The following is a 20,655-nucleotide window of genomic DNA, read 5'->3' on the forward strand; positions in this document are numbered from 1 at the left end:
CCTGGAGGGGGGAGTGGGGGGGCCTGGTGGTGGGTTAGCGGTCCTATGCCACCCCAAAAAACGCTCAAGGGGGGGTACAGGGCTGGATACAGGGTGGCTGGTGGGTCCTGTTGACCCCGTAAGCCTCAAGGGTGAGGCCTGAGTGTGGGGTCAGTGGTCCTGCTGCCCCCCACAGAGCTCAAAAGGGGGAACAAGGCCTGGTGGGGGATTTGGTGGTCCTGCTACCCCCTCATAAGGCTCACGGAAGGGGATTCAAAGCCTGGTAGAGGGTTTAATGGTTCCTCAAGGAGGCGTATGAGGTCTGGGGGGGCAGGTAGCGCTGCACTCCTGCCCCAGGGTTCAAGACCTGCCTGTGCAGCAGGGAGAAGCAGGGTCCTCTCCATCAGGGTGTTCTTTGGGGTCCCAGGGCCTGCGAGGCAATGGCAGAGTGGAGGTGATGGCCCGCCCTTGTCCCAAGGCCAGTGGGGCAGAGGTGTACTGTCCCCAGCACCAGTGGAGAGCACAGCTTTGCAAGAGGCTTCTTACAAAAGTCTGTTTCACAGGGCAACGCGCAGCTGAACTGCACTTGTGTTTTGTAGGTAGTGAGAAACAAGGACGGTGGCACCGCACTTGATAGTGGTGATGTGCTCGCATCTTGCTTTGTTCTCCCCTGATCAAAGCCACGCAGACGGATTTATTCCAGTAACTTTCAGTCGTATCGAGGTGAGGAGACACAACGCTGATTCCCTACTATTTTCTGACCTAGCTTTTAGCAGTTCTGCCTGGAGAAGTAAAGAGTTCAGTCCTTCTTCCTGCAGTGCTCCCCCCTAGGCTGCGCTAGAGCCCTACAGCACCTACACCCGTGCTCCAATAGCCAGCTTTTTAAGACAGAGGATGTTTGTGGGTTCTGCCCCCTGCCCGCCCCCCCACCCCCCCAAGAAATACGCTCAGTTTGCAAGGAAGTAACTCTTTCTTTTTTTCTTTTTTTTTTTTTTTTTTTCAAAGCTACCTGAGCAGCCTGGTGCCTGAGCATGTGGTTTGCCTATCACTAACATCAGAATTTGGGCTGGGAGGTTTGCTTAGCACAAAGCGGAATGTAGGCTTGAATTAAGCTATTGTGTTTCTGCAGAACTAGTGTAAGAATAAGTAAAGTTTCTAGTTTACTATTGATGACAGAGCCATACGCATGTAGAAGCAGGGCAGATGAAAAGTTACGTGTGTTAGTTTAGTAACTTCATTTTTACAGTTACTCCTGTAGATACAGCAGAAAACACATAAATGTGGAAAGCGAGAGAACTTTGGAAGATCAGTTACCATGAGCTGACTGTAGCAGAAAGTAGTGGTGTATGCTTTCTGTCAAATGATCTTCAGCTAGCTTTGAGCGAAAGGGTGACTGCTGCTCTTCTCTGTTTGTTCTCGAAGGTTTGGACAGACCTTTGACAGGATGTTGGGATTTCTGAAGAATCCGGTTGTGATTACTGCGGAGATAAATATGAACCTCATGGCATTGATTGTGATGGGATTAATAAGCCGTCTTTGGGGGCTTTCCTATCCGCGGGCTGTAGTGTGAGTAGAATAGTTTATTTCCTACTTGAATGACACAGACTTCTGGTTTTTAAACATTTGTGAGTAAGAATGCAGGAGCGGAAGAGCAGAGCTTGATTGATGTCAGCCTCTGTAAATACGGTGGTAGTGTTTCCCTAAGAGAAACTCCTGAGGGGAAGGTAAGGAGGCAAAGCCACTGTGCTTCATTGTGTTCTGAGCCTATTGCCAGCAAATCAGTGTCTCCTTCCCTAGTATCCCCGTAGCCTGCAGGATACTTCCAGTTAGACTTGACATGTTTCTGCCTCTTGTGTTCCAGTTTTGATGAAGTTTATTATGGCCAATTCGTTTCGCTCTACATGAAGAGGATCTTCTTCGTGGATGACAGCGGCCCACCTTTTGGCCATATGCTGCTAGCTTTGGGAGGTAGGGCGTCTCCTGAAATTGGGAAGCGTCTATTGCCTGTTGCTGTGGAAGAGAGAAGTGCTGGTTAGAAATGAGTTGTCAGATCCTGTTACTGGGGAAAAGCACAAGGCAGCTGAGAGATTCTGATGTAGAGAGAATTAGGATTTCCCTTATTTTGTATCGCTAGGGGGGTATTGCATGAGTACTGGGGAGGCGATGGAGCCATGTATCCATTACCTCATTGTTATCCAATCCTTTGGATAAAGAGAAAGGTAAGGTCAGAACTGCTAGTGACTAGAAATAGTAGGCAACAAGCAGACTTTCAGGCCTGAGTTCCCTTCCGTAGCTGAGACATGCACAACATAAAAGTGTCTGTATGGGAAGGAGAGATTAAATATACATGTAACTTTGTCACTAAGAATCTGTTGTTCCCAATTCATATTCCTCGTGCCTCTGCACATTATCAAGGACTGCTGCAGGCAAAAAGAGGACCCTTTGGGGAAAGAGGGCTTTCGTGTGTGGAAAAGCTATGTGTTCGGGAAATGGTTCCAGGACCAATTTACCACCAGTTTTTATAGTTGTTTTGAGACTGGAAATTCTGAACTGTTGCTTATGTTGTAGGTTACTTAGGAGGATTTGATGGAAACTTCTTATGGAACAGGATTGGAGCTGGTGAGAGCTGATTTTGACTGTCTCATTCTTCTGAGAAAATAAGCAGTATTTCGGCGGCTGACAGATTCCTTTTGCCTGACTAGTGGAAATAATGCTTTATCCGAAACCTTCACTTCTCCTCTTAAATAAGTCTTCTGCAGGTCTCTAACAGAAGTTTAAGGCATTATGATTCCATAGCACAGATTTTTAAATTGGTTAAAACAGTTTAAGGAGTACAAGATGGACAATTACTAAGAGTAGGAGTTAGATTCAACAACTTGTTGTAGTCGTAAGGAGTTCTGTATTGATCCATCTTCTCTGCAATTAATAGTTTCCAATTTGTGCATCACTGTTGCCTCCTATTTCAGAATATAGCATGAACGTTCCTGTTTGGTCCTTGCGACTCCTGCCAGCACTGGCTGGTGCCCTCTGTGTGCCTTTAGCATACCAGATTTTGGTAGAACTGCAGTTTTCCCACTGTGCTGCACTTGGAGCTGCTCTTCTGATTCTCTTAGGTAAGATTATTCCCCTGGGCCGCATTCTTCATACAGGGGGAGAAGGGTCCCTTTTCCCCTTGTGAATTTTTAGCGCACATAAAGGGCTGGAGTAGCATCTCCCCACAGAATGCTAACAACACGTCAGAGCCCGCTTTCAGCCCTGGCCTATATCAGTCCCTGCTGAGCCTCTCTGGTCCCCTCTATCCTTACAGCTCTGCAGCAGGCTGCCATTCTAGGGAGAGGCTTTGTACAAGTTCATTTTGTTATTAAGCAAAGTGGGCAGCCTTAACAGCCTCACAGAACACCATGTTTCTTGCATCCAAGGAGGCCTGTACTCTCTTCCCCAGGTTTACAGGATGAGTTACAACATACTGTTTTTTAACAGCAGGACGACCTACTTACAGTTGGATCTCATCAAATTTCTTCATCTCCAGACTGCAGCAAACCAGTCTGTGTCCTTAGCGCCATGATTTGACACTGTTCTAGTGTGCACAACTCAGTTCGTTCTTTTTCTCTGAGGGTCTGCTGGCAGCTGCCTGAAAGGGAAAGAGCCTCTCAACAGCTCTTTAGCACTCTGATAAGAGAAACCTCTCCTACCTACCAGGTGCTCTGATTCTGGCTCAGGGAATCCTGCACAAAGCAGCTCATTGCAGCTCCCTTTCTTGAAGATTTGTCATCATGCTCATTGCCTGCTGGGGTCACTGCCTTGACTCTCATTGCCTTGAGAAGCACCTCTCTGGATTTCCCAGCATTGATTTTCTTTTCCTTTGTAGGCAAGCACAGCACCTTTATCTGCCTTTATCTGCCAGACTTTACTACTTGCCCACCTCTTTGTCCTTGGAGACAGTTATGGCCATGTACTTTGCTCCTGCTGGAAGTTTTTTGTCCCTTTAAACCCAACATCTTATTACAGCCAGTAAGATTGCAAATGAATTGGCTGTCCTTAAAGGGGCAGGTCCTTCTGTTGGATAATGATGTGACTGTCTGAGGTAGCACTTGCCTATAGATAAGTTTCTCTAATTTTGTGTCTCTCTCTCTTTTCCAACAGAGAACTCTTTGATCACTCAGTCAAGGTTCATGCTCCTGGAATCAATATTGATTTTTTTTATCCTACTTGCAGTTTTGTCCTACCTGAAGTTCTACAATTTGCAAAGGCACAGGTAAAGCTGGATTGTCTCCCATCCTTTTGGATATTCTTGTGGCGACTCCTTTTTTGTCACAGACTGTGTGGTTTTTTTTCTGTAAGTCACTTCACTGTTCTGCAACTCACTTCACCTGTCTGTAAAATCCGATGCTTTGACCTCTCATATGGCTGCCCCAGAAGTTTTCTCTTCTGAGCAGTGTTAAAGACTGTTTTAACTGGTAGCAAGGTTGTCTTTTTTATTTTACAATAAAAATAAAATCCCTTGGGAGCACTCCTTTGCCCACCCAGATTTTTTATTGGAAGGTTTCCTTCTGTGCACAGAAACACTGATGATAATAGGTCACTTAACGCTCCTTTGTTACTGTTTACAGGCACTGAATTTAGGGATCTTTGTCTCTTTTCTTGTAACTTCACAAGTTCTCTGATCCTTGCAGAGGATAAAGTAATCTTTAATAAAGTAAAATTATCTTTAAACTGAGCCCAGCCAGTGATTTAATACATTTCTTTTATCTGTAGTATCAGAAGGCAGGTAGCGTTCAGTTTTGCTTTTCAGGATACAGAGAACCTACAACACCCTGTAGGTCAGGGCTGAGAGTTGGTGGCATGGGGGGTTCAGAATGAGGTACCTCTGAGTAGAATAGCGAATAATGGAGTCCTGCAAGTTTTTTTAAAGTTAAATTACCTGAATTCAGGATCCTAAGAAGGTGCCCAGATCTCACCATAACACCCTTTCCTTTGTCCTTTTATTTAAGTTCCTTCTCTGGAAGCTGGTGGTTTTGGCTTCTGTTGACTGGAGTAGCTTGTTCTTGTGCAGTGGGGTAAGTGATGACGTCTTACTTTGTTTTAGAAAGCTGACTGTCCTGCCTGTCATCTGAGGTATCAGTGGGGCTTTGGATTTTGAAGACTGATTCTCAGTGCTGTTCTGAGCAGACAACTCCATGACTTTTTAGTGAGTTAGATCGTTTCTATAGAGAGGATGTCAATTCACAGTGGGCAATACCAGGCATTAGAGGGTACTGTCCTGGGAAGAACAAAATGCATTTCTCAGAGATGGCTTTATGTTATAACTTAGCATCTGCATTTCACCCCTCCCTCCTAGTTGCCTCAAGCTTCAGTAAGTCTGAATTTAGGGACTCTGTGCTTTCTGATCTGCCACCTTGTTATCAAGGAGGTTCTCTGTCACTGCGGTTATTTAATGGAATTGGCAAACAAATGAGATCTTCTGCTGTCAAAGCCTTGAGGCTTATTTATGTTGTTGTACCAAACTTGTCATGGATCTAAGTCCTTGGACTTTAATGCATCCTGTTCAAGAGAAAGTATGAATACCTATTGTATTAGGTAATTGCGTAGTTTTTAACCATGTTCATTTTTCATGCACTTTCTTCTCAGAGTGAAATATATGGGCCTGTTTACCTATATGCTGCTCTTGGCTGTCGCAGGACTCCACTTCTGGCACATGATAGGAGACCAGAACTTGTCAAACGTAGGTAGCACAACATGCAAAATACATTATGTGTAACTTTTCGGTACAGGAGTCAGCTAGGAGCCTTGCAAGCCCACAGATAACAATGCTGTCTGTAGCTGGTTTTTGTACTAAAATTCCTTGTCATTGTCTGCAAACGCTTGTGTCATAGAACAGTTTCCCGGCTCAGCTGCTGGAGAAGGTGGAGTTAAATTTAAGATAAGCATGTGTGCACGGCTGGCTTTTCTGCTCTTATCCATGTCCTGGTGATATGTGGCTCAAAACCTATAACTGTTTCACATACCTCCTGCTGGCTCCAGTTCAAATCCTCGGAGGAAGTTACCCAGCTGAATGAGGGTGGTTGGGAAAACTTAAAAAAGACAAACAAAACAAACCAAGTGCACTGGTATTTTTAATATTTTTAATATCTGGAGCATGAAACCACTGAATTCTCTGTGTTCTTCTAGGTTTCCTTGATGTGCCATTTTCTAGCTAGGGGACTGGCCCTCATCATCATCCCAGTGGCAATCTACCTGTCCTTCTTCTATGTTCACTTGACTTTGCTGTATCGCTCCGGGCCTCATGACCAGATTATGACAAGTGCTTTCCAAGCCAGCTTAGAGGTAAAGGAAATGTGGTCAGGAATGTGATTTATTAGGGGAGGAGAGGAGGAAATCTGTCTTGTGTTCACTATTAGAAGAAAGGTGTGCAATCTTGTTCCTTTGATCCTGCATATTTGTTCCTTTTATGTCATTTAACTACTTTGCTGCTGTAGTACTGCTTTAAGATGAAGCAATAATGACCGAAATCCTAATAACAGATGAAAAGCTTTCCCAGTGAACCAAGAACAATATGTTCACACTTCTGCTGAAGATTTGTCCCTTCCTACAGGAAACTCCGCAGAAGTAGATACAGTACTGAACTCTTGACGTTGTATACTACAGGATGGTAGTATGATTTTCTGTAGAAGAGTGCTTAGTCTGTCTTTTAGAACAGCATGGCTTCCCTAAGACCCTGTAGTCTTTCACGCATTGGTGTATTTACTATCTGCTGAGTGTGGTGCTGCAAGACTTGATTTTTGTAGGTGCAACCAAATGAGAAGGCATTGTGCTGAGATACTGCTGTGTTAAAATGACTAGTGACTCTTGCTAGAATTTAAACAGTCTCTGGGTTGTTTCTTCTTCTTTCCACTTACCCTATCATTATGCTTCTCAGGGTGGGCTGGCTCGAATCACTCAGGGTCAGCCCTTAGAGGTGGCCTACGGCTCTCAGATTACTCTGCGGAACGTGTTGGGCAAGCCCATGCAGTGTTGGCTCCATTCTCACAAGAATACTTATCCCATCAGGTGAGGAAGCTGGTTGGGTCTGTATTGTTAGGGTGAAAGTATGCTCTAGTTCTTCCCCTGTCAGTCCAAGTATCTCAGTTTGGGTCCTGGCAATCTCTTCATTAATCCTTCAGAGCTCACTGCAGACGCACAGATTCTCTGTGCTCTGTAGGAACAGAGCCAGTGATCTGGTGCTGGTTTGTATTGCTGTGACTGTTGAGCACAGAAATGTACTGTTACACACCTGTGGGGTTTTTTAAACCTTCTGTACAGGTATGAGAACGGCCGAGGTAGTTCCCATCAACAGCAGGTGACCTGCTATCCCTTCAAGGATGTGAACAACTGGTGGATTGTCAAAGATCCTGGAATGTGAGTATGCAAGAGATTTAAATGCCAAGCTGCTGTAAGCGTAGCTTCTATGTGCTTCCAGAACCTAACCAGGGCATAGCTTGGATTGGACATAACTATTCTCTGCTCATGGGTGTATGTGTTATGCTGAGCAAGTAATTTTGGCTGCAGAGTTGGTAAGGGCGGCTGTTTGCACAGTCCTCCTCAATTATTGAGGATTCTGAAATTCTGTCTGAACTGCTCCTGCCAGAGTGTGGGCTGTGCTGTGCACAAGGGGAACTTTAAAGGCTCGTGAGACCGGTGGGAACTCTTCAGGTGCTTTGCATGAAAGGGAAGTTCTGCTTTTTGAAGTGTGTGAGCCATGGCGTTAGAGTGCCTTGATGAGTTTTATCAAAACTGAATGGGTCTCAGAAGAGAGTAGAAATCACTTTCACAGAATGAGTATTTCTTTGCATTTGAAGTGTGGGATGAGCTGTAGAATCTGCCACATGGGGAGGGATTCCAAGTGGGTGCCTGTGCCTGAGAGGCCTGGTTCGTGCTGAAGTGTTTTGCCATTGTGACTGTCAGCGAGGAGCAGGACTCTTTGTTCTTGTAGTTTTGCCAGTAAACGCCCTGATCATACTGATCAAAAAGTTGCTTTTGTAGGTTTCTTATGTTGCTCTGGGAACTGTATAAACAGTCCTACCAGAAGGACTGTGTGCAATCATATCCACGTTGGGAAGGTTTGTACATAGTGCAAACCTTTTAAGCAGGGACTGTACCAGAACCACAGAAACCCGGTATCTTCTTAAAATTCTTCAAACTCAAGACTTCTACGAGCCCTGGAGGATATGAAGTCCTTCTATGGAACAGTAAAATACAGGCAGCAGTTAGGTGAACTGCAGCGTTCCCCCTTGCCAAAGCATGCCTTAGCCCTGTCCAAAAGCAAGATGAGAGTTTGGTCTTCATGGTGAAGATAGCCATTGATCTCTCTTATAATTCTGCCAAAAGCGACATCAGTTGTAGTAAGAACACCTGTCAGACCTCACTGAGGCACTTACTCATTTCACAGAAGCCACCAAACAGCTGTGTGGTGGGAATAATCTGAACTCGCTCCTGACTGACCTGGATTCAGATCACTGACCTAATGGCTGGGGTGTCGGTATCCCATTACCGATCCTCTGAGTCATTCTGCCCTTAACTCACCTTTGCCTTGATGAGCTTTGTTTCCATTCTGGTACAATCTATAGATTGCTTGAATTTCTTATCTTACTGCCCAAATGTCTGTCCCTGCCTGCAGCTTCTTGACCTAACAGTTTGATCGTGGCGAGGTTGCATTATATAGAAAGCAGAATGTAACCACTTCCTCTTGGGTGTCACTCCACCAGGCAGCAGCTGGTGGTGAGTAACCCACCCCGTCCGGTCAGGCACGGACACATCGTGCAGCTGGTCCACGGCATCACAACTCGATACCTCAACACGTAAGTCCTTTCCTCATCCTCTGCTCTGCCGAGCCTGCTGGCTCATTCTGCTTTGTTGTCTTTCAGAATTCAGAATTCAGGGGTTGAAGCACAGTGACCCTTGCATTCAGATATGCTGTAAACTGCCTGTTATTCATGGATTCTTAAAACGATGGGGCTAGGAGGGACCTTATGTGGTTACTTACATAAGCCATCCCCGTGGCCCAGAGAAAGGATGCTGTATGGTTATTTATTTTTTGCAGTTGACTTGGCAGTGGGATTTGATACAATCACAAACTGTTCAGTGACTGCCAGCCGTTCCTGGTCTTCTCTACTAGTGACCTTTAGAGGGGCTAGTGGTGGTTTCACCCATGTTCACAATTCATGATAGTTCTACAGATTCCTAAATACATAGTCCCTTTGGTGAGTCTTCATCCTTGCCCCTTCACTGCTCTGCTCCAGGCAGGTGCAGATACTTAGTATTTTGTGTGCCTGTTAACCCAAAGTCACTTACCAGCTCCACTGACTTTGATGGCATACTCCTGCTGAAGGTTGTGCTCTGAAAGTTAGGAAGATGTGCTGGAGAATCCAGTGTACTGTGGCTGATTGCCACGGATTCTTGCCTGTTTTGCAAAGGCTGTGGTATGAAATTGCCTCCTGACTGCTTCCAAAAGGGTGTCTGCGTGTACTTGAATATCACTCGGATTAGGAAGGGGGATGTTCTGAGCTTGGTTTTTTTGCTATGTCCCTTCCAAACCTAGTTTGTTCATTACTGGAAACCCCAGTGAACAGCATCTCTGTTTGTCACAATCGGTGCTTGTTCTTCAGCCTGGCATAGCAGGCATCTGTATTGGCTTCCTCTGAGCCTGTTCCTGGCAGCTCTTGGTGGTGGGGAGTGTTCTCTTTCAGAGTAAACAGTGCAATCTGTATAAATGAGTTTGCTTTATTACTGAATCTGGTCTAAGCCAATTCAATACCTTTATGGGTTTGCTTTTTATATGAGTTTGGGAAATGGTGTTGGAGGATCTTACTTTACTTGTCTTCTAGGCATGATGTTGCTGCCCCTCTTAGCCCCCACTCCCAAGAAGTTTCCTGCTATATTGATTATAACATCTCCATGCCAGCACAGAACCTTTGGAGAGTGGTGAGTGGTGAAGGGAAGGGAGGAGCTCATCATGCTCCAGCAGAAACAGCTGAGACAACGTGACGATCAAAAGACATCTTTCTGTTGTAGGAAATTGTAAATCGGGAGTCTGACACAGACGTGTGGAAGACAATTCTGTCAGAAGTGAGGTTTGTTCACGTGAACACCTCTGCAGTGCTAAAGGCAAGTGGATTTATGTTTATTTGCCTGTAGCTTTTCCTCCATGCAGTTCTCGTAACCTCATAAGCTACTACTCTCTCTGCTCCAAAATGCCTAAACTGCTAAAACAAATAACCAAGTAAGTAAATAAAAGGAAACAATAAACTTGCTCAATGTGATAAAAGGGCAGCATGTGTTTCAGGTAGTTGTACTACATTCCTTTTCAGCCTGCAGCGCTGTCCTGCTTCTCAGGATGTTGTGAACAACTGGGGCTTAGATACTGCCTCAGAAATGGATGCTGAGTCTGTGTGTAGTACGTGACAGCAGCTGGAATGGTTAAGGATCTCATCCCAGAATCACTGACTTTATGGCTGTAGCATTTGTTTGAGACAGTATTGCATGGTGACTCTTCACATACTTTCTAGCAGTCCCTTGCTGTGATCCACTGCTCAGGCAGGGCCTAGGAGCTTCCACCCTGAAGTTCAAATTGGCAGGACGGTAAGTTTACGGTCATCTTTCACTTTCAGCTCAGTGGAGCATCTTTACCCGAGTGGGGATACCGGCAGCTGGAGGTGGTTGGAGAGAAGATGTCCAAAGGCTACCACCAGAGCATGGTGTGGAATGTGGAAGAGCACAGATACGGGAAAAGTATGTCTCAGCCATGTTCTCGAAGCAGATTTCTGCGGCTGGGAGAGGCCTCATGTTGATGGGAAGATGGTTTTGGGTTTTTTTTTTGTGTGTGCGCGCGCGCGCGTGTGTGTTCAGCAGCCTCTGGCTCTACCAGGTTTTTTTTTGTGTGTGTGCGCGCGCGCGCGTGTGTGTGTGTTCAGCAGCCTCTGGCTCTACCATGACGTCAGAATCCTTACAAATCCCCTTAGAGTGCTCTTGCAGTTGGACTATGTATTGGAGAAGGGCTCCCGGGAGTGTGAGGAGCCAGGGGTATATCATATGTGCTCTCTCCCCTTTCTAGCTTTCTATCTGTTATGTGGTTATTTCTGAGCTATGCTGTTTTCTTCTAGGCCAAGAGCAAAAAGAGAGGGAAGTGGAACTCCACTCTCCCACACAGATGGACATAAGTAAAAACCTCAGCTTCATGGCAAAGTTCACGGAATTGCAGGTGAGTGTCTTCTTACTCCCTTCATCTTTCCTTCCGCTGCAGAGCAGGAACCTGAGCATTTCTGCAACCTCTGAGCCTAGGCTTCATTGGTTATTCCTTGCTGATAGAGTAGTTTGGCTTCCTCACTGAAAAAAAACCCCCGTATTTCTGAATGCACTTAGAAGGGCATTAGGGAACTGCGCAACTATGCTATTCAGTAATGAATACCCAAGTGATTCTGTAAAGCAAGAGAGGGGAGGAAGATCAGTTGGGCACCCAGAAGCTGTCTGAAACTGAACTGTAACATGTTGTATATGCAATCAGTGGTGTTGAAGCCCCTCACTAACATTGCAGAAATTCACTAAGGGAAGTGCATTATATAACAAAATAAACCCATTGTATTGATCAGTATCCAGTATGAGGTATGCAAAAATCTTTCTCCACTCCCAGGTTAAGAACTTGCCGCCTTACATCTGGCATCTGGAGCTGTTCACCCACGCCTGCTATCCCACTCGTTGTTCCAATTCTGAAAGCCTTCTGTTTACTTTTTTCTCCTAGTGGAAAATACTCACATTAAAAAATGAAGACACAGAACATAAGTACAGCTCCTCTGCTCTTGACTGGATCACGATGGACACAAATATTGCCTACTGGCTCCACCCGACCTCTGGTGTAAGTATGAGAGGTAGAAGTAAACGTGAACCTGGTGAAGAAAGCAGACGTCAGTTCAGATGTGAGCTCCATGAGCGTGAGTGAGAGCAGGGCTGCAGTTCCAGCCAAGAGGCTGCTCCAGGATGGACTCATCCTGTATTAAGAATATATTTTCCCTGAGGGCTGGGGTTTTTTTGGCATGTGATACAGCTTTGACACTAGTTGCTTTTAATTAAATCATGGCTTCTTGCACGTTTTTTTTTTTTTTTTTTTGCAAAGGAAACTGCAGTTTAATAGTTTCCATTATTGATTCCATTTAGAAGATGGGTTCATCTCCAGTAGCATCTTTTAAATGCTCACATTACGAAAGAGTCTTAAAGCAGCAAAGTTTATCAACTAGCTTTGTTCCAGGAAAGATCAGGTTACTAGCCAGGCAAATTCTGACGTTTAATTTAGCAAGTATGTGTAGGTAAATATTTAAACTTACCTAAAAGAACTGCAGCATGTTCCGGCTTCTGGCTTAGCCAGCTTACCATCTTCTATCCTTCAGGCCCAGATCCACCTCCTTGGGAATGTTGCCACCTGGACTTCAGCTAACGTTGCTGCTCTGGTCTACATGTGTCTGTCCCTGTGGTACTTGATTCGACGAAGGAGAAATCATGGCTTGCCCGTTTTTTTTTTTTTTTTTTTTGCAAAGGAAAACTGCAGTTTAATAGTTTCCATTATTGATTCCATTTAGAAGATGGGTTCATCTCCAGTAGCATCTTTTAAATGCTCACATTACGAAAGAGTCTTAAAGCAGCAAAGTTTATCAACTAGCTTTGTTCCAGGAAAGATCAGGTTACTAGCCAGGCAAATTCTGACGTTTAATTTAGCAAGTATGTGTAGGTAAATATTTAAACTTACCTAAAAGAACTGCAGCATGTTCCGGCTTCTGGCTTAGCCAGCTTACCATCTTCTATCCTTCAGGCCCAGATCCACCTCCTTGGGAATGTTGCCACCTGGACTTCAGCTAACGTTGCTGCTCTGGTCTACATGTGTCTGTCCCTGTGGTACTTGATTCGACGAAGGAGGAAGATTTACGACATTCCTGAAGGTCTGATTCGTGCACGTGTGTGTGTGTCTCTGTGTGTCCATCCAAAGCTACGTTTTGTTTGGGGTTTTTTTTTTTTTGCAACTATGTGCTAGCACTTTTTTTCCTGCCCCCTAACCCTGAAATTTTTATTTGGGATGCACAAACATCTAGAGTAGCCCATGAAGAGACTGATTATGGTCATCACAATGTGACCATCACCTCATGAGACAATATAGTAGCCAGCATAATATTTATTTGAATCATTCCCTGGATGTAAGAAATCTCCAGGCATTAGATTTGGATTCTACTGAGCCCTTTTGTGATGATTTAAAAGAGGTAGGTACTGGCTGTGTGGGGAGGGGTTTATTTTAGATGTGTTCGTTCCAACAGGGTCACCATCTCTTCCGTGTGGCCGGGCAGTTTTACGCTGACCTTTCTGGCGGTACATTTTGTTGCCATCCTGTGAAGCTGCTGCTTGTCGGCTGTAATTTGTCTTGATGGGTACTTCATAAAAGCGTGACAAAATTTAACCATTTCCCTCGGTTGAGTGTGGTCCAGTTAAAGGTCGTATTAGCACAAACTGTAGAGAGCGGAGAAAAAAATACCAAACCACGCAAGTAGGCAACCTCTTATTAGAGACTTTAGGTGTCCAGGGACTGTGCTTTGAGCTATCTGTCTCCTGTCTCTTGCAGATGCATGGCAGCTGTGGGTATCAGCCGGGGGGATCTGTGTTGGAGGCTGGGCTGTGAATTACCTGCCTTTCTTCCTGATGGAGAAAACACTTTTCCTGTACCACTACCTGCCTGCCCTCACATTCCAGATTCTCCTGGTTCCCATCGTATTACAGCATCTCAGTGATCATCTCTGCAGGTATTTGGTTTTTAACAGCTAGATAGACGGGAGACGTGACGTTCTTTTCTCCAGCCAGGGTTGATACCTTGGCAAGCTGCTGCAGGGAAAGCAGTGATTTTTTTCAGCAGTGGCCATACTTCGGCATTTGCCTTTAGAGAAGATAGGCCCTATCTAGGTCTTCCTTTTGGATGAAGCGTTTGGCCAGCCTTGATGTAACTTGACCACTCTTTCCCTCTCTTACCCCAGATCTCTGCTTCTCAAGAGCATGTTCAGTGCACTGATCATAGCCTGGTTCTCTTCGGTTTACCTTGTCTACTGCACATTCAGCCCTGTGACCTACGGGGAGCCCTCGCTCTCTGTTACTGAACTCAAGGACTTGCGCTGGAAGGACAGCTGGAACATCCTTATCCGAAAACAGTAACAATTACAGTCTTGTGACAGGCAAAAGGAAACACCTTTTATGCAAAGCCAAGAATTTATTCTTAGTATAATTGAAATCTTAACAGTCTGATCAAGTAATTGATCAAGAAAATAAAAGAATACTGTTACAAAAAAAGGTCTCAGCATATAGCCCTTACGAGCACAATTCCCAATCTCTTCCCCTGTTACATTCACCCTTCCACTGCCCCTCGGGGCCTGAAGGTTGCCGACTTCCGTCGACAGCATCCCTGGTCCTTTGCTGGGAAGAATGTGCTGCAAGGGTTTCTTCTTCCTCTTTCCTGGGAGTATGATGTTGATGGTTTCTTCCCTCTTGCACTATGTTGCACTTAGGGCTGTTTTATATGTTCCCTAGCACCTTGGTCTGCAATTTCATGTTACTTGCAACATGGATACTCTCAACATATTGGATACTTTTCTGTTTTCTTTGTTACTCCTAAAAAATGAGTTTTCCCAGCTCCAAAGTTTACACATCTTTAACTATCTTCAGCATCATCCCATGACTATATTCCTCAACAATGCATTATTATTTGCCCCCACTTTCAATGTTCTGCTATCATCATCCTTATTTCATTACATTACAGCATTAAGCTAAGTTTATAAATAGTTCATTCTGCATAGAATGACTTGTTACTATTATCTATTTATAATCATTTGGCATAACCATAATTTTTATGAAGCTAAGCAAAAATAAAACAAATAAACATTAAAAAATTGCTGTTACAGCTAAACAAGCTAAAAGAAAGCTTCAGGCAGGCCAAGAAGTCAGCCAAAGCCAGAAGAATCCTTCGGCCTCGCGCTGTTCGCAGGAAGCCTGTGGCCTGCTCCTGGCAACGGCAGTGGTGTTGTACTTACTGGGCTGCAGGCTTACACCTCAGCTCTCGCAGGAGGAGGAACTCTGGGCAAGGTAGAACTGATCAGGCTGACAGAGAAACCTGCTCTAACTTGTACACATGGGTTCAGGGTAAAAACACCGTGGGTAACTCAGCCCATGCCCTGGCCTGCGCCAGCGGAGGAATTCAGAGTAGGAGACGGTGCGAGTGAAGGGCTGGGATGGCTCAGTGGGGAATTTGTAACAGCTCTGTACAGGTATTCCACAGGGGTTGTAGTACCTACACCACGTTTGATTCCCCCCCCCATGTGGCTGCAGCAGCAGGGTCTTGCAACACAGCTCAACGCTGACCAAGAACAGCAGTCCTAGACAGACCAGGGTGCTTTTTGCCGTAGAGTTCCTTACTGCTATAACAAATGCTATTCAAGGCTGCTTTGAGCTCCCCACCCCCCCAGAGGAAGGTATGATCAAACACCACAGTCATTCAAAGTAGGTTTTAGTGACTATTTTGCTCCTACTTACCACTGAACTGCAGTGATCACTAACAGATAACAAACCTTTACCGATTTCCAGTGTTGAAAAGACTATAGGGATGAAAGTGCAGACTGCATTTTTTAAGGTTGGTTTTTTTTTTTATCTAAAGCTTCAGCCATTATGGAACTAAAGCTAACAATTCTGAGTTAAGGGGAGAAAGCGCATCTCCAGAAAGTGTTCCCTTCTGTACCTCTGTGCTGGTGTAGTGCAAGTAGCATAAATACCTTTCATATAAAATGGTCATTTCTGCTCACTGTTTGTTCATTTGTTTATTAGCGAAAGTTACACACCCACAGCCAAACACAGCCAGACCCTGGTTTTAGAAAACTAGCAAATATGAAGAAGTTCCTCTTAATATTCTCCCCCCGGCCCCATTCTTAAAATTACACCCTAAGTCCAGATTCCAGAAGGATACCACGAGGACATTTTCAAAGGCCCAACCAGCACTTCATTTCAGATTATTCCCCCCCCCCCCAGAAACTTCACGTTGCTGCAGTATCACTGATCGGGGGTAAGCTACAGGAACTGGGCTGTCACTGTTTATACTTCCAGCCTCTTGTCTGCTCTTTTGAAAAAAAACAGACATATCTGGAGTTTAAACCGCCTGAGTGCAAGGCAAGCGCTTTGACCCTGTTTGAGGGTGGAAGCATGTCCAGAGAGCTGCTTGTGCCATCAGAAGGAGGGTCTTGCGATTCACAGCTTTCCCCCTTGCTGACCTTACCACCCAGCTCTGGAAGTGGATGCATTCCGCCCAGCAGAATCTGCAACCAGCAGTACAGAAACACCCTACAAGACACTAATACTGACAAGGTCAGGGTTCCGTTTCCACGAGCAACTCAATCCAGTCGGAGCTCACACATTCAGTAACTGTGGTAAAGGAGACCATCTGGGTACAAAAAAATCATCATACAGCGTAGCAAGGTTCGGGAGCTTAAAAAGGAATCAATTAGGAACCGGAACCACACAGCTTCTTGGGCCTGTCCCCCGTGAACTGTAAGTTCCCACTTGCCCCAGAGACAGTCTCTGTTTCATCTCTATCTCAGGGGAGAGATTCCTCTACAGGTCAATCCTTCTGCCCCCACATGCTACTACAGGCTAAAAAGGAGCGCGATGCCAGAACTCAAGGTCCCAACAAGGTAGAGAAGAGTAAGGACTGCACCTGCTTGTTAAAATTAACAGGGTGTGCGCTAGTCTTGCATAAAGAGACTGTTTTTTCTTTTGAAAAAACAGGCCGCTAATTTTCCTGAAGGAAGATCATAATCGGGGAAATGGGGTATCTTGCTAATCACCCGGTAGCACTTAATTTTCAGGGGAGACTTCGGCATTAGATCGCATTTTGAAAATTAAAAAAAGGCAAGAAGCACTGCCTTTAACCAGTTCATCAAGTAACATCATAACTCCAGACACCGTAGGGAGAAAAGGGAGGGGGGTTTGGCGGGGAGAGGGGCTGTAGGCCAACTCCTTCCTCTCCCCTGCGCCAGAAGTTTTGCACCAGTATCCCCTCCGCTGCTAGGATGATTTAAAGGGCACTTCACCAACCATTCTGTTGAAGTCCTTTCCCAAAGTTGTCTTCGGTGCTGGCCTGGACCAGAGGCAAATCCTTCAGACGCTGACAGGTTAGTGCGGACGGCTACTGGACTCCAGGTGGGAGCGTTTGCCGGCCGCTAGCACACTGCTGCTCTCTGTTTGTTCAGGGAATGGGCGCTTGTAGGTCCGACCGTGTCCGTTCATTGCCCCTCGCTGCCACTTGCAGATGTCTCCGTTGAGGATGTCTTGAATGTGCTGCACTATGAGGTTTATAGCAACTGCAGAGAGGAACGGGAAATACAGGACACGTAGGCTTTCTTGGCCGAGCTATCTAGAAAACGTGGAGCATCCAGCCCTGTTCAGCTCAAGTTTTAACAACAAGCCCTTAAATGAAACTATGCCTGCCCTCTGCAGTGAGGTCAGACCCCAACAGAAACCAGCAATCGCAGCACCGGCTTTAACACTGGCGTCCTGCTCCGCATCTCCAATCGCATGTCACTTTTTTGCAGCCCTCCACAGGCTGAGCAGCTGGTCATCCCGGTCAGGCTCTGAGCAGCCCCCTCCCCTACAGCCCTCCAGCAAAACCCCTTTCCTTAGAAGCATGCAAACAAGGCGGTGGTGTGCCACCTGGCCTCTTCCCAACCCCAAAGGTGGTCTCCCCAGAGAAACTGGACAGAGAACCAAACTCCCTTTTACCCATGTTGTCAACTCCTCGGGGGATGATCACATCTGCATACTTCTTCGTCTGCAAAACAGAAACGGTGGTGGGGACTGTTAGTGGGAAAAAAGCCAGCTGCATTCTAGGAAAAAGCTACCAAATGCCAGAAAGCTGAGGGCAAAGATGGAGGGGTTTCTGTGCTCTGGGGCTGTACGTTAAAGCTCTCACTCACGGTAACACCTACATGAATTGAGAAGTCACACTGGCTAACGTGCACTGGATTTAAGGTCAGGGATTGTTCTTGCTGTCCCTTTGCAGTGAATCACCAGGCAGAAGCAGTAGGTCGAGCGTGGAGTGCTTGCTTTTACACTTCTGAAGAGTACGCTGCCTTCAAATGGGTCGCCCGCTTCGAGGCTGAGGTCTGTTTGCTAAGAGCTGGTTCTAATCAGCATTTCACAAGCCATTGCTAAACCTCTGTCAAGAGCCAAGGTACCCAGTGTGCACGTCAAATTCCTTCCTGCCTCTGATGACATTTTATTGATCTTTACCACCACAGAGCTCCTGCTTTCCCGCCCCCCCACACTTATAAAAGGGCTGGCAAATTCAGCATTCCTAATGAGTACTTTTACAATCCCAGAATGGCTTTGATCTAGAGCAGGAGGCGCCTGAGCCAGCCTTTTCCATCTTATTTAATCCACATACAGGGTTTTGTTCTCAAAGGGGTTTGTTTTTTTTTTTTTTTAACATTAATTTGATTACGTGAGCACCTAAATTGGCCCCGCATTATACGGCCGGCCAGGGGTTTGGTTTGTTTTTTTTTAACAAATTAATTTGATTACGTGAGCACCTAAATTGGCCCCGCATTATACGGCGCAGCAAGCAGACCTGGTCTGCCCCAGGTTTTCACCAGTGTTCCCTGTTGAGAGAGAGTCTGTTGGAAACCAAGCTGCTCTTTCTTCCTGCAAGACTTAAGAATAAATGCAGAGTGGGAGTGTTTCAGTCAAAGGGACCGATGCTAAAATAACCATGGCAGCGAGCAGTGAGAAAACGTGTGCAGCCTCTAGGGATTTCCATGGTGCTTTGCAAGCAGAAGGGACCAACCATTTAAAGTTCCTTAAACAAGCAGCTTGTAATGGTTGAATAGACGAGGCAGAGGGGAGAGCGTGGGACCGGTGAGATACAAATATCAAAAGCCACCATCTACAGTGCAGCTAATCCCCAGGCGACCCTGCTCCTTCTCTCCCCCCAAAAACCACAAATCAAGTTAGCGAAACATTTAGTACCGGCAAGCAGAACTCCTCAAAGGCAGGCTTGACGAACGTGGTGTACTGGGTGAGGATCTGCTCAAGGTCCCTCCCACGTTTCATATCTCGCAGAACTGGGGCGGGAAGATAAAACCCAGGAGTTTTACCGCATGGCGGAGGACGGATAGGGAACACGAGCTGGCTGACGCTGCCCACGGCGGCAGAGCATTACCTCTGCGGGACAGCCGGACGTCAGAATCCGTGTCGACAAAGAGCCGGAGATGGAACATGTCCCGAATGTCTTGACTGTAGAAAACCAGGATCCCCTCAAAGAGAACAACGTCAGCGGGATAGACCACTGTCGTCTCTGCCAGCCTGCCAGGAAAAAAACACCCGGAGCACGTGGTTAAATGGGTCTCGCACCACAGTTAAGCAGTCCGTCCCCAGGCCCGGCTGCAGACATCCGCATACACAGCCCAAGACTTCACACAAAACCGAAACCTACCTAGAATGGGTCACGAAGTCGTAGGTTGGTACCTCGACCGTTTTGCCCTCAACAATATTTTTCAGGGTTGTATGCATCAAGTCATTGTCAAAAGCGTCTGCAAGAGGAAGGTTTAAAGAAGAAGTTCAGATGCTGCTATATCCAATGTTCTGCTCAGATTTTCCACACCTGAAGGAAAAACTCTCTGTCCAGTATTGCACCGGGAAAAAAGGAACTTGCGGCTTATTCTTTCCTACCAGCAGCAACCCACCACTCCCTGCCCAAACTAGAACTGCTGCGCTCCGTTACAGAGATAAGGAAGAGAGAATTCGCTGTGTATCAGCAACTACAGTACAACAAAATTAAGAACCCAAATGTGAGGTTGGCAATTGTATAATTTTACCAAACCGCTTAGTAATTGTATAATTGTGCAACTCTCTTAGTGTGTTAGCTAAGAGTAATTTAGAAAACCTCAGACATCTTTAATGCTTTTCATTATCCACCCTGGTGAGCCTACGGCGGGCTCTAGGCTTCAGCCAAGGGCAGACCATTGTCCCGTTTGCAATCCAGGGTCCCCCGAGCACAGAGAGCAGCTGCTTACGCGGACAGGAAATATCAGGGAAGGATTTGGGGAACGATGTAGTTTATTACGGATCCTCTCCACAGCCGAGAAGGAGGAAACGGAGCACCGTGCCAGCCGGGACGCTCTCCAACTCCCCAGCATTGCTCTCTGCAAGGGTGCACTAAACCGGCAGTTACCCCCTGCGGCAGCGCAGCTTTCGCGATAGCAGCGCGCACACGCGAGAGACAAACGGATGTTTTGGCGGGGGAAAGAGCATTTCTGTTACCCAGTACTTCTCGTTTTCTACAAGCCCCTTCAGTAAACCCCAGCTGGCCTCCAACCGCTAACTCCACCGCGTTAAAGACGGGGAAAAAGGCTGCAGGGCTTCAGCCCCCAGCCAGCCTTGCGGCGAGGCGCCTCACCCGGGTGGTCGAAGTTGTACTGCCCCTTCAGCGCCTTGGCCTTCTGGTCGGCGGTCAGCACCTTGTAGAAGCTGTCCTGGCTGAGGATGAGGACCTTCCGCTGGCGGCGGTCCACCTCGTTCTGCCCCAGCAGCTCCATGATCTTCTCGCAGACTGTGGACTGAGCCCGGGGGGAGAGGGGGGTG

At 46.2% G+C, this 20,655-nt stretch overlaps 2 protein-coding genes across 2 annotated transcripts; one reads left to right on the forward strand and one right to left on the reverse strand.

Moving 5' to 3' along the window:
- The first annotated feature begins 623 nt into the window (after positions 1–623).
- On the forward strand, positions 624–15,978 carry POMT1 (protein O-mannosyltransferase 1). The gene is made up of 20 exons (XM_009286943.2): positions 624–702; positions 1,402–1,545; positions 1,841–1,947; positions 2,548–2,598; positions 2,946–3,092; positions 4,123–4,234; positions 4,971–5,036; positions 5,608–5,701; positions 6,148–6,303; positions 6,896–7,026; positions 7,279–7,374; positions 8,721–8,813; positions 9,840–9,936; positions 10,027–10,119; positions 10,623–10,743; positions 11,115–11,212; positions 11,750–11,863; positions 12,812–12,938; positions 13,610–13,787; positions 14,016–15,978. The coding sequence occupies exons 2-20, from the start codon at positions 1,424–1,426 to the stop codon at positions 14,188–14,190; spliced, it is 2,178 nt and encodes a 725-aa protein (XP_009285218.1). The 5' UTR covers positions 624–702; positions 1,402–1,423; the 3' UTR covers positions 14,191–15,978.
- Positions 15,979–16,040: 62 nt separating this feature from the next.
- UCK1 (uridine-cytidine kinase 1) lies at positions 16,041–20,626 on the reverse strand. The gene is made up of 6 exons (XM_019474083.1): positions 20,471–20,626; positions 19,508–19,604; positions 19,235–19,377; positions 19,042–19,136; positions 17,797–17,845; positions 16,041–17,378 (listed from the first exon to the last, which is right to left on the reverse strand). The coding sequence occupies exons 1-6, from the start codon at positions 20,607–20,609 to the stop codon at positions 17,191–17,193; spliced, it is 711 nt and encodes a 236-aa protein (XP_019329628.1). The 5' UTR covers positions 20,610–20,626; the 3' UTR covers positions 16,041–17,190.
- Between the last annotated feature and the right edge of the window lie 29 nt (positions 20,627–20,655).

The sequence above is a fragment of the Aptenodytes forsteri genome, unplaced genomic scaffold, assembly GCF_000699145.1.
Source record: "Aptenodytes forsteri isolate BGI_AS27 unplaced genomic scaffold, ASM69914v1 Scaffold136, whole genome shotgun sequence".
NCBI lineage: Eukaryota > Metazoa > Chordata > Aves > Sphenisciformes > Spheniscidae > Aptenodytes > Aptenodytes forsteri.

Excerpts from the sequence above, each read along its gene's own strand:
- POMT1 (XM_009286943.2), top strand. The coding sequence starts at position 1,424 with ATGTTGGGATTTCTGAAGAATCCGGTTGTGATTACTGCGGAGATAAAT. Across the intron at positions 7,027-7,278 it reads AAGAATACTTATCCCATCAG|GTATGAGAACGGCCGAGGTA; the intron begins GTGAGGAAGCTG and ends CCTTCTGTACAG. Across the intron at positions 10,120-10,622 it reads ACACCTCTGCAGTGCTAAAG|CTCAGTGGAGCATCTTTACC; the intron begins GCAAGTGGATTT and ends TTTCACTTTCAG.
- UCK1 (XM_019474083.1), bottom strand. The coding sequence starts at position 20,609 with ATGGAGCTGCTGGGGCAGAACGAGGTGGACCGCCGCCAGCGGAAGGTC. Across the intron at positions 19,137-19,234 it reads CGTCCGGCTGTCCCGCAGAG|TTCTGCGAGATATGAAACGT; the intron begins GTAATGCTCTGC and ends TTCCCGCCCCAG. Across the intron at positions 17,379-17,796 it reads CCGAGGAGTTGACAACATGG|TTGCTATAAACCTCATAGTG; the intron begins GTAAAAGGGAGT and ends TCCTCTCTGCAG.